General features: G+C 46.4%; 1 protein-coding gene across 2 annotated transcripts in view; it reads right to left on the minus strand.

Moving 5' to 3' along the window:
* Gtf2f2 (general transcription factor IIF subunit 2) overlaps nucleotides 1-3,407 on the minus strand; it is a 126,713-nt gene extending 123,306 nt beyond the window's left edge. The window contains exon 1 of one of the 2 annotated variants that reach the window (XR_013042533.1): nucleotides 3,128-3,366. Coding sequence is in view for 1 of the 2 variants with exons in the window: in XM_042285199.2 (XP_042141133.1) it covers nucleotides 3,128-3,193 (66 nt within the window). In the remaining variant the exon portion in view is untranslated. Of the gene's footprint in view, nucleotides 1-3,127 lie in introns of both variants that reach the window. The other variant, XM_042285199.2, reaches the window with a different exon arrangement.
* Nucleotides 3,408-18,519: the final 15,112 nt, after the last annotated feature.

Here is an 18,519-nt window from a genome sequence, read left to right on the forward strand (position 1 = left end):
TGTGTTTATTCAATTCTGTGTAAGTTCATCACATTAACTTACTGAACTACAAATATGTGCCAGATAATATGCCTAAGGCTGGAAACGATGAAGGCGAGAAGACAACTCTGTCAGCCACCACACTAGAAATTCTACATCCATCACTCTCTCAGTCACTCTCCAAACGCACATGCACTCTCCCTAGTCTACAGATGTGAAAACTGACTAGTGATTCACTAGGGCTAGTGGTACAATTCAGCAACAAAGCCAGGTCAGACAGGTCAGACTGTGTACAGTGTATCTCAAAAACTGTATGGATTCTTAATGTTTCTGCTACTGAAGTTTGATAGGGACTGGAGAGAAGACTCAGTGTTAAAAGCACTGGTTCCCCTTCAAAGGTCCTGGGTTCAATTCCCAGCACCTACATGGCAATCTACAACGGTAGTACCAGGGGATCTAATGCCCTCTTCTGGCCTCTGGGTCTTACTATGTTCCTGACTAGCCTGGAACTCACTATGTAAACAAGTTTGGCCTCGCAAGGTCTTGGATTAAAGGTGTGCACCACCACAGTAGCATCTTTGCTTTATAACAAATACACAAGAAGGACCGGTGTTCTAGCTCACACTGAGGCAAGAGGATTACCATGGGTTTAAGGCCACCATGCGCTACACAGTGAGTTCCAGGTAGAAAGGGAAGAGAGAGAGGGAGAGGTGAAGGGAGGAAAGGATAAAAGGAGGAAAGGAAGGAAGAAGAAATAGGTTCTCTTTTCTCCTGTTCCTTACAAGCCTTTGCTGTGTTATCTGTATTAATCAGATTTTTGGTTACTGTGACCAAATACATGAGAGAAACAATTTAAGAGTTATTCTTGCTCGGGGCAGTGGTGGCACACGCCTTTAATCCCAGCACTCAGGAGGCAGAGCCAGGAGGATCTCTGTGAGTTCAAGGCGAGCCTGGGCTACAGGTAAGATCCAGGACAGGCACCAAAACTACACAGAGAAACCGTCTTGAGAGAGAGAGAAAAAAAAAAAAAAAAGCTATTTTTGCACTGTCTATCTTGGTGGGAAAAGCAAGGGAGAGCACTGCAGCTCACACCATGATGACCAAGATACAGAAAGGGCCAGGACAAGACCCAGCCTCTAAGAACATACTGCCAGCATCTACTTCTTCCAACAAGGCCCTCACTTCACCACATTCCACCAGTTCCCAGGGAAGCTATATGATGAATCCACCAAAGGAGTAATTAATCCATTAATTAGATCACAGCCCTCATGACCTACTTGTCTCCAGAAACAGCACCACAAACACACCCGGAGGTATGTTTCAATAATTTCTCAGGCTCTTAATCCAACGAAACCACTAATCTCTCAGGCTCTTAATCCAATGAAACCGACAAGACTAACTCCCACCCATTAGAGTTTGTGTTTCTCTGACATACAGCCTTTGTGATTTTTTATGTTTTAGATATCGCTGCCCAAGTCCTTGCTTGTCTGTGAAAAAGTAAAGGCTGAGCTTGGTGGCAGCTGAATGAAGGACATCCAATGCCCAAAGGATGATTCCCACCTTGTCTAACAAACAGCAGGCACCATTTACAGAGGAAGGTGACAGGAAGAGAGAGGTGTCTGCCACCAAAATTCTTGTAACTTTTACAGAACAAATTTCCCTAATTCTTCAGGCTTCATCAGCACATACTTATGACCCTGCAAGAACATCTTGTTTCTGACTCCAGATACCATTTCCTCTAAGTCATTCTGCAGACCAAACTTTACTATTTTTCTGATAGTTCTGCAACCCTACCTTAAACTAAAACAGCAGGACCCGTTTTCATTTCATGAAATGACAATCTCAAATACTGACCTTAACCTTTACTTATTCTACCCTTTGCTCGAGGGTCTCCTGTTCACTTTCCAGGACTCACAATGTTGCATGCATTTTCAAACTGACATTTCTGTTCCCACTGTCACACTACTGTACACCCGCCCAAACCCTGCAAGGCAAACATTTAATGAGTATTTGCCATACTCCAAATACAAAGGCATATCTCAAGTCCCAACACTGCTTCGATCACTTCCCTTCTGTGTGCCAGGGAGATCTCCCTTTTAACCAACAGTTGAAGACAGAAAAGCCCATTTGCTCCAAGTTTCCAAGTCATGTCTACACAGCTGTGACATAAAACAGAAGAGGGAGAAAGTGCAGGCTGGAGAGTGAGAGCTCTTCCATTCATTGTGACATTCCGGACTGTGGGGGTGCCGATCAACAGTGGATACAGGTACAGCGATCACCACAAACTGTGTTAGGTGCTGTGAAGAATTTAGCACAGTCTGAGGTGCTGGCAAATGATGAGTGGTTTCAGAGAAGTGGACAGAAAGGAACACTCTGACTTAGTGAGAACTCAGCCATGTAACTGAAACACTGACATTCATTATAAAGATAAAGCATTCATAAACCAAAAGTTCCTGTGACTTTGGGGAACTTTCAGGACTCCATTTAAAAATGGCTTTTTAAAATGCAATTCCCCTCACCGTGTGCAAAGGTAACCCAAATAAATGATGCCCACTACGGCGAACAAAGCCTGCCATGACCATAAAAAAAATTTTTTTACTGATGTTTAGTTTCATAAGACCTAAACTCGCTCTTTTAAAAACACTAAGTCCGCCGGGCGGCGGTGGCACACGCCTTTAATCCCAGCACTCGGGAGCAAGAAGCAGGCAGATCTGTGAGTTCCAGGCCGGCCTGGCTACATCGCGAGTGAGATCCAGTTTCCAGTTCAAAAAAAGAAAAAAAGTACACTGTTGTCAATTCCACTCTGTGGTCCCGAAAACTGTTCGGCACATCTACTCCACTAATTTATGCAGACCCGTGACTAAAGTCAACTTCACCGAAAGTCCGGCCTGGGGTAAAATGCACCGCTCCCTCTGCGGACATCCAGGCAGGAGCCCCGGGAAGGCCGGGTCTAGGGGGTAAGGGGAGCTCCGTGCCGGGCGGATGGAATCCAAAGACGCCCCGCGTCCCTAAGTAACTTCTCTAACCTGCACACGGACGCGACAGCCACCGGCTCCTCAGAACAGGGCTGGCCCGGGGCGGGTGGACGCAGAACTTTGGGGGGCCGGGCCGGGGCGGGCGGAAGCGCCCCGCGGGGCTGGCGTCTCACCTTGACCAGCCACACGCCGGTGTTCTGTTTGGCGCCCGTCAGATCGAGTTCCCCGCGCTCCGCCATGAGTCTGTCGCGTGCGGCGGCGTGCGCGCACGAGCAGCGGCTCCGAGCTGAAGGACGGAGAGCCACAGACCGGAGGCAGCCGCTGGAGCAGGGGGAACCGCGAAAAAGCCGGCGTCGCTCGCTCGCCCTCACCGGCCGGGATACCAGGAACTTGGGGAGAAGAGCACGCCGCCGGGCCAGGAGCTGCGCCTGCGCACGGCAACGTCCGGACGGCGCGCCGCGAGGGACAAATCTGCAACTTCTCAGGTGGGCGTGACTTCTGGGACAAATCTCCAGCTTCAGCAACTTCTCAGGTGGGCGTGACTTCTGGCTGTGGGGTTCCCAGTGATGAAAGTGCTGGGGAAACAAAGAGCCAAACCCCGAGCAGTGCCTTGAAAGACGAGCCCTGAATAACTGAAGAAAAAGCACAGAGAAGCTACGGTTTAGATAGACAAAAGCTGTGTGTGTTTACTGTTACAGGAGTCTTAACAGTTCCTATTAATAAAATCAAACCTGGAGCCAGGTATTGGGGTGAACACTGGATGATCAGAGAGACAGAACAAGCCACAGCTACCCTCACCTGGCCAACTTCTCAGCTGGTCCTGTTTCCTCTGCCAGGAAGCTTCTGTGTCCTCATATCCGAATGGCTCTCAGCTGAACTGTGCTGCTCAAAACCTAAAAGCTTAACCAGCCAAATGCTTCTAGTTTCTGGTCCTCACGCCTTATATACCTTTCTGCTTTCTACCACCACTCCCTGGGATTAAAGGCTCGCTTTCTGAGATTAAAGGCCAGAAGTCACCATGCTTGGCTGTATCCTTGAACACATGGATTTCTGCCTCTGGAATGCTAGGATTAAAGGCATGTGCTACTACTGCCTATCCTAAGTATCTAGTGGCTTTTCTGTTCTCTGACCCCAGGTAAGTTTATTAGGGTACACAATATTTTGGGGAACACAATACCACCACATTTCCTTTCTTTTTGTCTAAAATTAAAAAAAGTTTATAACTAATACAAGAAAAACTATCCAATAAATATATGCAATATATACAGTCAAGAATTACATTAACAATGTCGAGTCCATTAACATTTGACAGAGTTAGATTAAAAAACTCCATTAATATATATTAACAATGTCCAGTCCAGTAACATTTGATAAACTCAGACAAAAGTTTTTTCATTACTTATCCTATTTAAAACAAGTAGTTCCTTTTTAAAGGTAGATTCAAAAATTGATCTTTTTTATCTTATCAATTTACCCATTCCTAGCTGAAGAGGTGAGGCATTTTGTTTTTTTTTTTTTGGGTTTTTTTTTTTTTTCGAGACAGGGTTTCTCTGCGTAGCTTTGTGCCTTTCCTGGAGCTCACTTTGTAGCCCAGGCTGGCCTCGAACTCACAGAGATCCGCCTGGCTCTGCCTCCCGAGTGCTGGGATTAAAGGCGTGCGCCACCACTGCCCGGCGAGGTGAGGCATTTTAAGGACAGGCTCAGGGGTATAAATTCATATCCTTGGCCCAACATCATTGGCACAAGTGGGAACTAAAGTAGAAATAAGTATACTGGACACATGTCGTGTCGAGATCTGAAAATCAAAATCTTCTAATTGCGCATACAGAATACACTCTTTCAGACACCAAAACCAAAATGCCATCTAATTGGATCAGTAAAGCCCAACATGTAAGAAACAAATATGATTTTTCCCCCTCTGTTTTCTTTTTTGGTTTTTCCACACAAGGTTTCTCTGCGTAGTTTTGGTGCCTGCTTTGGATCTCCATCGAACTCACAGAGATCCGCCTGTCTCTGCCTCCTGAGTGCTGGGATTAAAGGCGTGCGTCACAGCCGCCCGGCCCAAATCTGGTTATTTAACTGCCCTGCTTAAACAGTGTCCTCTCCCCGCTTGCCTTTGGAATAAATTCCACCCTCTGCTTCAACTGAGTCCTCTCAGTTTGACCTTCTGTATCCAGTATTCCATACACCCACCACACCAATCTGGTCTACATGCTTGAAGACCCCAGCACCTTCTTCATGCCATTTCAGAGCCTCTTTGAAACCAATTCCTGTGCCTTAGATACCCTATTTTCCCTTTACTCTGGCCCTGTCCTTTGGTTGGCAAACTTCTACTTAGGAACAAAGACTAATGGCAATGTTACTTCCTGAGAAACTCCCCCAGAGGAAGTTCTATTTTCTCAATTTCACAGCGTGTGATACTTAACACTGTACCATGAGATGCCTACCTTTGTTTTCTAGACTACTAACTGAACTGCTCCTAGACAAAAAATATTGCTTTCCCCCCAGATTTACTGAAGCACAATGGAAGAATACGAAATAGTGTTTTATTCATTTTATGTGCACAACATCCAGCAGAGTGTTTGACATACTGTGGGATGTCAGTAGGCTTTGGTTGAATGAACATTTGCTGGAGAGAAACAAACAGTAAGGTATGGGAAGAATGGCAAGTAATTTATTGAATCACACACCAGAGCTATGCACAAAATTGCAGAAAGTCTATCTGTGCAGCATAAGGTCTGGGAAAACTGTCAGGTCTCTGAGATCTGCTGGCAAAACTAACGTGATGGGAAAGACCAGGCACGCGCTGGAAAGGAAGGTTGCATTCTCTTATAACAGCTTGGAAACAGGCCTAAAGTGCATATGAGGCAAGCATATGAGAAGTGCTTTAGGCTTAGTTCAAGTAGAAGGAATAAATTAGACTGTGAGAGAAGGAGAGCAAAGGAGTCTGGCATGCCCCGGGGATGGGCTTTAAAGATTAGGTACTTACATTGATCATATGCTGTGGTATTGTATTCCCCCAAATATTGTGCATGCTAATAAGCTTATCTGGGGTCAGAGACAGAGCAGCCACAATATTAAACATACAGGATAGGCAGTGGTAGCACACGCCTTTAATCCTAGCATTCCAGAGGCAGAAATCCATGTGTTCAAGGATACAGCCAAGCATGGTGACTCAGGCCTTTAATTCCAGAAAGCGAGCCTTTAATCCCAGGGATTGATGGTAGAAAGCAGAAAGGTATATAAGGTGTGAGGACCAGGAACTAGAAGCATTTGGCTGGTTAAGCATTTGGTCTGGTTAAGCATTCAGGCTTTTGAGCAGCAATTCAGCTGAGACCCATTCTGGAAGAGGTCTCAGAGGCTTCCAGTCTGAGGAAACAAGACCAGCTGAGGAACTGGTGAGGTGAGATAGCTGTGGTTTGTTCTGTCTCTCTGACCATCCAGTATTTCACCCCAATAACTGGCCCTGGGTTTGATTTTATTAATAAGAACTTTTAAGATTCCATCTACAATATGCAGGTTAAATGAAGCATCACAGTGAGCTCACAGTGCATCACAGAGCTCACAGTGAGATATGGTGGTTTGAATGAGATGCCCCCTCATAGACCAGGCATTTGAATACTTGGTTCCCAGTGGTGGCAGTTTGGAGAGGTCTAGAAAGTGTGGCTTAGTAAGTATGTCACTTGGGCAGATTTGGAGGTTTCAAAAGCCTCACCGCATTTTGAGTGCACTCTTTTAACACGCTGCTTGCAGCCTGAGATGTGAGCCCTCAGTTCTCAACTGCCAGCTCCGGTCAGCATGCCTACCACCTGCCGTCTCCACCATTATGGACTCTAACCTTCTGGAACTGTAAGCCCAAAATTAATTCCTTCTTCAGTAAGTTTCTTTGATGATTGTGTTTTATCAAAGCACCGGGCAAGTAACTAACACACAGTTGGTACCAGGGAATGAGTTAATTACCGTGAAAAACCTGACCACGTTGGTTTTTGGAGGACTGTGGGAGACTTGGGGACTGTGGACTAGAAAAGCAGTTGAGTGCTGTAAGCAGTATTTAATGGTCCATCCTAATGGGCGCTTGAACGACAGAGTTTAAAGGCAACAGCCATTTCTAGTTCCCTCCCTCTGTTTCCTGCTTGTGGATGTGAGCTCTCCGTTATGCCTGACTACTGCCGCCCCGTCTCCATTGTGCTGATGATGGACTTATCCCCTGGAACCATGAACCCCAAATAAACTCCTGTTGTAGATGTAGCAGGAATCTTAAAAAGTTCTTATTAATAAGACCAAACCTGAGCCAGGTATTGAGGTGAATGCTGGAAGATCAGAGAAGCAGAACAAGCCACAGCCACCTCACCTTGCCAATTCCTCAGCTGATTCTTTTTCCTCAGACTGGATGCCTCTCAGCTAAAAACCTAAAAGCTTAACCAGCCAAAATGCTTCTAGTTTCTGGTCTTCACACCTTATATATCTTTCTGCTTTCTGCCATCACTTCTTGGGATTAAAGGCGTGTGTCACCATGCCTGGCTGTTTCCAATGTGGCCTTGAAATCACAGAGATCCAGAGGGATTTCTACCTCTGGAATGCTAGGATCAAAGACTTGTGCTACCACTGCCTATCCTCAATATTTAATATTGTGGCTGTCCTGTTTGTTTAATGATGCAAAGATGTGTTTTATTAAATAAAATTCACCTGCAGTCAGGAGGCTGAGTCAGCAAGTAGCTGACAGGAAGTGGTAGGGAGGAGCCAGATGAAAAAGAGGATTGAAAAGGAGGAGCCAGGCTGGGCAGTGGTGGCGCACGCCTTTAGTCCCAGCACTCAGGAGGCAGAGGCAGGCGGATCTCTGTGAGTTCGAGGCCAGCCTGGTCTCCAAAGGGAATTCCAGGAAAGGTGCAAAGCTACACAGAGAAACACTGTCTCGAAAAATGAAAAAAAAAAAAAAAGAAAGAAAGAAAGAAAAGAAAAGGAGGAGCCAGAGAAGGAAGAGAACATCAGGAGCCCACTACCCAGCTACACAACCAGCAACAGAGTAAGAAGGAAAGGCATACAGGACTAGAAAAGGAAAAGCCCAGAGGCAAAAAGTAGACCAGACAGTTCAGGAAAGCTGGTAAGAAACAAGCAAAGCGCCGGGCGTTGGTGGCGCACGCCTTTAATCCCAGCACTCGGGAGGCAGAGCCAGGCGGATCTCTGTGAGTACGAGGCCAGCCTGGGCTACCAAGTGAGCTCCAGGAAAGGCGCAAAGCTACACAGAGAAACCCTGTCTCGAAAAACCAAAAAAGAAAAAAGAAACAAGCAAAGCTAAGGCTGGTTATTCATAATTAAGAATAAGCCTCCATGTATGATTTATTTGGGTGGTGGGTGGTAGGCCCCCCAAAAAACAAAAGCAAACCAAAATTCCTCCTTCTATAAATTGCCTTGGCCATGGTGTTCTATCACAGCAACAGAAAAGTAACTGATGCGCCAGGCGGCGGCGTTGGTGGCGCACGCCTTTAATCTCAGCACTCGGGAGGCAGAGGCAGGTGGATCTCTGTGAGTTCAGGCCAGCCTGGGCTACAGAGTTAGTCCAGGACAGGCCCAAAGCCACACAGAGAAACCCTGTCTTGAAAAACCAAAAGAAAAAAAGAAAAGAAAAGTAACTGATGCTTTGGATTTTAATCTATACATGGACTCCCCCTGCCACACTGAGATGAGCCTTGCTGAGAAGGAACAAATTGTTCCTAAGCCAGAAGAGGATGTTGCACAGAAGAAAAAGACATCCTAGAAGAAACTGAAAAAACAAAAACAAAACAAAAAAACACTTATGGCATGGAAATAAATTCAGCATACAATAAATTCAATTAAAAGTTGAAAATAGGGCTGGGCGGTGGTGGTGCACACCTTCAATCCCAGCACTCGGGAGGCAGAGCCAGGTGGAGCTCTGTGAGTTCGAGGCCATCCTGGGCTACAAAGTGAGTTCCAGGAAAGGCACAAAGCTACACAGAGAAACCCTGTCTCGAAAAAAGCAAAAAAAAAAAAAAAAAAGTTGAAAATAAAAAGATTAGGAACTTAGCTTTGATTTGTGGGTCACTGGAGTAAAATGTGTGTGTGTGTGTGTGTGTTTAAAGATATTAGGAGATGATAAATGGCTAAAGAAAATGGGGCAGAAGAAGAAAATAGAGATTTGAAAATGATTATATGGGGAAAATGGAATAATTATTCAGCACCTCTTTCTTACTGTTTTTCCCTGGAGATCTCAAAGTGAGAGTCATGGCAGCCAGAGCCTTCCCTGAGCTAACACGCCAGCCGCTTGGCTGGGTACTTGTGTAGATAGTCCTACTGAATCCTCACGAGAATTTACTGCAGTGGTGCTGTGATTCTTTGCTCACTCCACAATCATTAGTCTAAACTTCTAAGAGCTGACACCCCACCCCGGAAAAAAAAGCGTTCAAATACAAAGGTCAGTAACAAAAATAGGTAACTCCAAAATTCTTTATTTCCCCCAGGTTATTGACAGTGAAATTCTTATCAAATCTTTTCAGATGAAAATGTGATCACAGGAAGGAAGACCCAAGACTCACTCTGGCTACAATCCTTCCAAGAACTCTAAGAGTACTCACACTAAGCTGTGACCCCAGTCAAGCATGTCCAGTCTTTGACATTGCAACATGACATTGTCATCTACAAAGTTCACACTTCAGGACCTCACAGCCAATTTACAGAAGAAAAAAAATCCTCATGAGATCTACTTAAATGTACGATTTTGTATTGGCGCAAATTCATAGCGTCTAAGTGAATAAGGCCTGAGTGTTGGACATCCTGAAAGGCTTAGATTCTGGTTCAGCCCTCAGGCAATCCTACCTGCTTAACAGGGAGAATTACAACCTTCCCTGATTCTTCCAGATGGGATGGAGCAGGGAGAAAAAAAAAATCCCAACCTCCACATCCACTACCAAGCATGCTTCATTCTAGATGAGGGCTCTCAATGGCCAGTGCTTGGACACACTGCAGCAGGATTCCCTGAGGAACATCCTGAAAATCCCAACATCTGGGATGAGCAAATCCAGAATTTCCAGGGACGAGACTGGAAACTTGGACCTTTTAGCCAGCTTGCATTACCAAGAATAATTCTTCTAATCCCTCACTGTGAGAATTCATTAGAGCTGGGGCAGCGTGCAAGGTCTGAGGCATGAGAGAAAGCACCAGGACTTTTCCTCTCTGTTGTTTGGCATATAGCTGGATTTCCCCCTGGGCCTTGTAAATTCAGACCAGTACAGTTCTGTCAGGTAGCCATAACAGCCCAAGCAGCAAAGCCTTTAATAAAGATGTAACAAGTGAGTTGAGGGAACCAGAATGCCATTAACAGGTGGCTGAGCCCACTCTCAAATTATGTCCTTGACTGTCACCCACAGTCCTGATGCCTCTCCAGGCGGGAAGTGCTCTTTGTTCACACTCACTCAAGCACATTCTAGCTCAAGGACTGTCACTTAGAGGAAAATTTCCATCTCTGCCTCCCCCCCCCCCCCCAACAGAAGTCCACTGTAAAGTATTTTTTTTTAATTAGACTTTTATGAGACAGGGTCTATGTAACCTTGGCTGGCCTGAAACTAATTTTATATATACCAGGCTTGCCTGGAACTCACCGAGATCTGCTTGCCTCCTGGTCCTGAACACTGTGATTAAAGACTAGCCCTGCTAAACCCTTCTTTTTTTAAAAAAAAAAAATTTTAACATAATTCTTTATTGATTCTTTGGAAATTTCACGTCATGCACCCCAATCCTGCTCACCTCCCAGTGCCCCCATATCCACCCCTCACCCCTGCAATATACCCCCTCAAATTAATTAAAAAACAAAACAAACAACCAAAAAAAATGCATCTCACTCCTCTATCTTTCCATCACCTTTTCATTCATCCGAGTGGCATTGGGAGTGGCGGTGTGTCATGCAGTACATCCCTTTTGTCCAATCAGCCCCCAACTGCAAAAATGTTGATTGCCATGAGTCGTTGGTCTGGTTCAAGGCTTCTGGTTTCTGGTACACTATCACCACTGGGCTAGGCCTTCATCAAAACTCCTCTCGGATATCCTGTTGTTGCCCCATTGATGGAGAGTCTGCGGTTATCATTCTGCAGGACGATTTGCGCAGTCTAGCAGGTCAAAGATGGGGCAGTTGTTAGAGTGGGCCAACCCAAGGCCCAGGATGTGGGTCTGGGTGGTAGTCGAGCTGATCAGTCTGGATCATTGAGACCACCCCCTCAGGTGAGGGGCAGAGCCAACTCTCCAAAGCCTGTGGGGTGGGGTAGGGCTATCTCTCCTGAGTGCTGGGGTCAGCTCTCCTATGGGGGCGGGGAGATGGCACCAGCTCTCTTGCTATAGTGTCCAGTGAGGGGCAGGGCCAGCCATCCTGGGCCAATGAGGGACAGGGCTGGCTCAGCATGGCTCTTGGATTTCAACAAGCTTGGTTCCTATGACCCCCTGTGGCAACAAGAGACATGGACGTCAGCCCAGCCCCTGGCTGCTGTTGGACCACAGACCCACACATGGCTGGTATGCCCAAGTCGAAGAGTCCCCCAGAGACCACCAAGGAGTCTGATTCCCCATGCAAAGGCCAAGAGTCTTTATTCAAGCTCGAGCTTGGACCCTCCACCTAGCCGATGCAGCAGGAGGATCAGAAGAGACCCAAACCTGGTCAGGGTAGGGTTTTTATCATAGCAGAAGTTGGGGTGAGGAGATTTCCAAGTTTCAGGGCCCCTGATTGGCTGATGTTTGTCTAGAGGTATCTTGGCGAAAGGGGATATGTGCATCGGGTGATCTTATCTATAATGGTTAGAATGTTAGGTATTTTTTCCCCTGAATACTGATTGGTCCACTCCACTCCTGGGTGGTGTCAGTTTGTGGTTTTTCCTGGAAGTGGGTGTTTGTCTTAGAGTAAACTAGAACTTGGGCCTAATCTCTGACTGGTCTCCATTGAGCCTGTCATGGCAACAATGTAGCCAAACTACGCTGGGCCCTACAAAGGCCTACAGCAGCAGCCTGGGCCCGGCCCCATGTGGCTTCACAGGGCACTCAGATTGGCCTGACCACTGTGGTAGCGGAGCCCTTGGACACCAACGTGGTCACAGGTGGCAGCCCAGACCCCTGGCCCGGGCATTGCCTTCCATGTTATCAGAAGCCACGGACATCAACACAGACCCTGGCTGTGGTAGTGCCATGGACCCAGACATGGTCCTTGACAGCAGCCCTGGCCCAGACTACACCATGGCCCCAGTGGCATCACAGCCTTCGGACACCAACATTAGGACACAGCCTAAACAATAGGCATCTGTGTGGCCTTTGGTGGCAACACGGACCATGGACATCACAGACCCTGACTGTGATAGGACCACAGACCCAGACATGGTCCCAGGCAGGCAGCCCAAGCTCGGATGCCACCATGGCCCCGGGTAAGAGCACAACCCACACAGATCAGCATGGCCCCCACAACAGAATAGCCGTTGGACACCAACATGGCCCCAGGTGGCAGCCCAGACCCCTGGCTTCCCCATGGCCTTCGATGGTATCAGGAGCCATGGACATTGACTCAGACCCACCCTGGCTGTGGTAGGTGGGGCCGCGGACCCAGACATGGCCCCTAGCCTCAGCCCAGGCTTAGATATCACTGAGGCTCCAGGTGGCAGCACAGGCCCTCCAGATTCCCAGGGCTCCAGCAGAAGCATGGCCCTCGGAGACCAACATGGACTCAGGTGTTTAACCCAAACCCAGCCATCTGCAAGACTTTGAGTGGTTAATGAAGTCTTGGGCTTCAACCCTGGCTGCTGTAGGGGCGTGGCCCTAAACAAGGCCCCGGCAGCAACCCAGACCTGATGTCATCATGTTCTCCGGATGGCAGCATGGCCCCAGTGGCAGCACCGTCCATGGCAGGAGAGAATGTGGGGGGAAAGGGGCCAGCCAACCCCCTCCCCGCCCCTGGCACTGAAACAGAGCCAGTGAAAGAAACCCACCCTAGCCCTGAAACCAGAGCCAGTGAAAGAAACAATCTGACCCTGAAACCAGAGGCAAAGAAACACACTTTGGCTTTAGAACCAGAGTTAGTGAAAAAAAAAAAAAAAAAATACGCCCTGGCCCTAAAACTAGAGCCAAAAGGCTAAAAGGGGCCAGTGAAAGAAACACAGCTTGGCCCAGAAACCACAGCCATCTCTGCCCGTGATCAACTGATCAACAAAACCAACTAATCCCTGAGCAGGAAATCTAGCACCCTGACCCTGAACCGAGAGCCAGTGAAAGAAGCACTTTAGCCCTGAATTCAGAACCCAAGAAACACACCCTGACCCTGAAACCAGTGACAAAGAAACATACTTTGTCCCTGGAACCAAAACCAGTGGAAGAAATACGCCCTGGCCCTGAAACTAAAGCCAAAAGGCTAAAAAGGGCCAGTGAAAGAAACTCGGTTGGGCCCTGAAACCAGAGCCAACTCTGCCCCTGACCAACGAAACAAACCAATCCCTGAGCAGGAAAACTAACCAATCCCTGAGCAGGAAAACTAACCAATCCCTGAGCAGAAAATCTTTTCCCTGGAGAAACTCCACCCCTGAGAAGCCCTATATAAGCCGGGTGGCGGTGGTGGCCCACGCCTTTAATCCCAGCACTCAGTAGGCAGAGACAGGTGGATCTTTGTGAGTTCGAGGCCAGCCTGGGCTACAGAGTGAGTTCCAGGAAAGGCTCAAAGCTATGCAGAGAAACTCTGTCTCGAAAAACCAAAATATAAAAAATAAATAAATAAATAAATAAAATAAAATAAGAAACCCTACATAAGCCGTTCTGCCTGTTGCGCTGTGGGCTGTCCTTTCCCACCCTGGCAGATGCAGCCAGTCTCCTAGATCTTTCCTTCCCAAATCAGTCTCTTTCTTAAAAGTTTTGGATGAAGATCTTCCTTCACCTGTGTGGAACAGAAGAACCTTTGCTGAGATGTTCCCTTAGGAGACTGAGCAGAAAAAGTAACAATTTGCCGCTGCAGCTGGAGGAGATTGCGACATTTCTTCAGGGGGTTCCCCTTTAGCAGAGTGAAGCAGAAAAAGTAACATCGTGGGTCGGAGCAGAAGAACCAGATACCTCTGCTCCGACAGTCCTTTAGGGGAACAAAGCAGAGCTCAGCTGGAATGGCTCTGTCTGAGGAGCAAGATTGCTATATCCTGCAGGGGGAAAAAATCCCCCACCACACCCCAGCTTCAGGTATAGCCTGACTTCCCGACAAGTCAGGATACCTTTCTCCTCACTACTGTAGGTATCCTGCATACCTCCCTTCACAGCTGTAGGTATAGCCTGACTTCACGACATATCAGGATACCTTTCCCTCCGGAGCTGTAACACTCGCAGAGGAAGGGGGAGCCAAAAGAGGCAAGCACTGGGAAGCCTTGTTCAAAGAACAGGTAAATTGGAAGGAGAATTTAAAGCTTGAGTGTAAAATAATTATATATATATATATATATAGTTTTGGTTTTTGAAACGGGGTCATCCTGTATAGCCTAAGCTGGCCTCAAACTCATGGTTTCCTGCCTCAGCCTCCCTAGTGTTGTTGGCATTACAGGAATGTGCCACCATACCTAGTTCCAGGTTTATGTTTGTGGGTGTGTTCATGGTGTGTGTGTGTGTGTGTGTGTGTGTGTGTGTGTGTGTGTGTGTGTGTATTACTCGTGCCATGGAACATGGGTGGAAGTCAGAAGACAACCAGCAGGTAGGTTCTGTCCTTCCACCATGTAGATTCTGGGGATCGAACTTGGGTCTTCAGAGTTGTCAACAAATGCCTTTACCCACTAAGCTATCAGAGCAGCCCGGGGGACACCATTGTACCGATATAAGTGGGAAAGGGTAATAGAGGGGACTAAGAAAATAATAGTGGCGAATAAGATAAATAGATGAGTCCAAAACAAAGCAGAGAGAGACTCCGGGGTAAAATGGATTATGTCTTTGTGATTCTTAGCTGTGTAGCAAAATAAGATCATCTACCAAGTGACGACAACTCAGTACACAAAAGCCAAATTGAAACGCACTCCTTCTGGAAGATCAAACGGGGCTCTGCATGTATTTTGCCTGATGAATGACAGGAGTCCATTGAATCACTCCTGGTGAATGCCTTGTGTCTGATGTAACATATGGCCACTGTGGCCTGCAAGAAGCCGTCCTTCTCAGCAAGTCAATTTAATTGCCCGTTAGGGATTACTGTGGGAATACAGTGTTAAATAAAGCATGAGAAAATTGAATTTGTCACTGCTGTAATAAAATACGATTTATTTCTTTATATAATTTATCAAAACATTTAAATCATACTTTCTATATAAAATGAAATTAGAGCAAGGAAACAGTACTGAAACACTTGATCAAAGTGTCCAGATAAAAATTACAAATAAGAGTAACTCCTAAAATACCAATATTAAACAGATGGAGCCTCGCTGACGTTCAGTTTTCCAAGCCCAGGGAAGCCATGCATGCTGAATATCAATGAGGAATCCTGTCCACATTTCCCTAAGAGCAAAAAACGAAGGCTTCCCATTTTCAAAGCCCAGACTTCCCACCGAATGCACAAACAGGGGCAGGAGAGGCTTGCATCCAGGTGAAGGTGTTGGACAGAGATGAATGAATGATGCCCAGTCTGCCCCTGGCCCTTATGAGAAGAGCCCCTGCCATTACACTACATTCATAGCATTCACACCTCTCTGCTGTAAACAACTGAACTGCCATGGTGAGTCTGCCACAGAGGCTGTGGAAGGCCTGGGGAACTTCCAACTTCCTCTTATACCAGCCCCAGGGTGCTGTCCTGGCTGCATGGTAGATCACCAATGTCTGCGTTTTCCAGCCAGCAGGAAAACGTAAAGGAGAAAAAGATCACTCATCACCTTGGTCAAAGCTCTAAAACAGTTTTTTAGAGATGTAGTTACGTGTGTATTGGTGTATGTGTGCCTGCTGACCTCACACGTGTGCAGACATGCATACCACATGCATAGGGAAGCCAGGAGAGGGCACCCAGTGTCCTCTCCCACACTCTGTTATCTCTTTGAGGCAGTATCTCTCCCTAAACTTGGACTTCATATTTCCCGAGCTAGGCTGAAGGCCAACAAGCTCCCGCAATCCTCCTTTCTCCTCCTGCCACTGGTGCCTAGGACCGTAGGTGTGAATGGGACACCTGAGTGCGTTCTGGGATCTGAGCTCCAGTCTTGATGATTGGGCAGCAAATGCTCTGAACCACTGAGCAATCTCTCCATCCCTAAAAACAATTATTTTCATGGTCTGTTTGTGTTCTAAACAAATTCCAGGGTAGGATCTCTTCTTCTCCCGTCTTCCTTACCTCCATTCCTCTTCCCTTTCTTCCCTTCCCCTCTCTACCCCATTCCCCTCTTCTTCATGGTCATTGCTCTTGTCTGGTTACTTGTTTCATGTAATTTTCTATATTCTGGATTTTCCCAATTGTATCTCTAGGGTATCCCGGTTTTTGTATTTTTGAAAAAATGAAACCTCTGAAACCAGGAACCAAAATAAATCTTTCCTCGAGTGTTTCTGTCAGGTGTATGGATCACAGCAACACAAAAGTAACCATTAATAATATCGCAGCCATTGATGAGTGTTGAGTAGACTCAGTAATTAATCAAGAATTGCCAAGTTGTCATATTCTAATTTTGTTATTATTTCTAAAGAGAAACCTTCCTTCTCATTCTTGTGAGATGTAGAATGAGAATCTAAGAAGAGGCAATGAGAAATTTTTGATCATCAAGTGGGTGGTTGGCCAATAGGCACTCGGATTTCAAAGTTGTATCCTTGTATCCTCATGTACACACACACACACGTAAAACACCTATACACATTTAAAAAATTAAAATAAATATTTAAAAATTTTTATTTTACGTGCATTGGTGTTTTGCCTACATGTATGTCTGTGTGAGGGTTTCAGGTCCCCTAGAACTGAAGTTACAGTTGTGAGCCACCATATGGGTGCTGGGAATTGAACCTGGATCCTCTGGAAGAGCAGTCAGTGCTCTTAATCACTGAACAATCTCTGCAGCCCAAAATAAATATTTTTTTAATGCATCTTGATCAATGGGAATAGGAAGGGACAGGAGAGGGTAATGGGGGTGGGGACACCTGATTGAAATACCTTTGAACATGGCATAATGGAAACCATTAATCTCAGTGATTAATATATGCTAAAACACTTTTAAAACATACCACACCACATCCACACCACACACACATCACACACACATATACACACACATCACCCCCCCACACACCACATAATACACACATACACACACATCACACACATATGCACCACACACATATACACACACATCACACCCACACGCACCACATAACACACACATACACACATCACCACCCCCACCCCCCACACACATGGCATGCTGAGTCCTAGAGAGAGCCACAGGAGGTCCAATCTGACTGAATCTCTGACTCCTGAAACCTTTTTCTCTCCATCACAAGACTAGTCTTTTTGGTTAATTTTATATTTTTTTAAATCTATTTTTCCCCACAACATCTCTTGATCATCCACCAGGAAAAGCCTCCCAAACCCAATGAAATTTGTGGGGCGTTTACCCACCAACCCCACAGCTTCCCAGAGTTTTCTTGAGTGTGAGCAGCAGGAAATATTAGATAGAAGGATTTATATGGTGGAGATAAACAGATAGAAAATAAAGGATAGCCTCGAGAGGGCCTGGAACCGATTCCAACGAGCCCTGACTGTCTCTGCCTCAGGGTATTTATATAGACACCAAGGGGTGGAGCAAAAGCCCTCCCCCCAGCACAGCCAAGTGCAGACCATCTCAGACACCTGCACTCAAGCCCATGGTCCTAATCATCCTCTATGTGGACCTGCTGGGTAAAGCCACGAGGAACCCAAAAACAGGCTCCCACAGAAATTGAGTCCCCAGAAACCTCATTTGGTTGATTGCCAAATTGTCTTTATGCCTAGAGACAATGGATTTCTATGGCGTTTGCCTGGCAAGCCTCTGGATGGGACAGGATCATCTTCCTTCTGGGACTGCTAAACAGAGACAATAGAATGCCAGATACAGGCATTATATTATGAATATACCATTAATCCCGTGGACACAGACAGCTCACTGGTGGCCAGTAACTAACTGGGCTGGGCTTAAGGTCTCTGTTCTGAAATTCATTGCCCATCTGGACACCTCCCTGTAGTCTCTCGGAACCAGGACATTCACTTTACTCTTGGGGGGACTGAAATCATCACGATGGAGGGACTCCTGAGAAGAAAAGCAATTAGTAATATTTCTGCTCCCCTGCAATTTATTATTTCTGGTGTTGAGGCTTAGATTCAACTACGGCAGGAGCAAAAGCCCTTAGCAGTTAGCACTTTATATTCTTTTGTTCTTCTGCTCTGCTAATAAGATGCTCCCAAGTTGCCTAAGCCCAGAGAGCGTACATACATCACATTTGGAGATCGATTTTGTCTCAGTAAGTCTTTTACAATTCTCCCCAGCCTTCCCAGACCTTGAGCGACCAACACTGAGCTGTGAGAGCGATGCTAATTGCTTTCCCCCGGGGTCAAGCATCTTCCTCGCAA

Source organism: Peromyscus maniculatus, chromosome 9 (genome assembly GCF_049852395.1).
Source record: "Peromyscus maniculatus bairdii isolate BWxNUB_F1_BW_parent chromosome 9, HU_Pman_BW_mat_3.1, whole genome shotgun sequence".
Classification (NCBI taxonomy): Eukaryota; Metazoa; Chordata; class Mammalia; order Rodentia; family Cricetidae; genus Peromyscus; species Peromyscus maniculatus.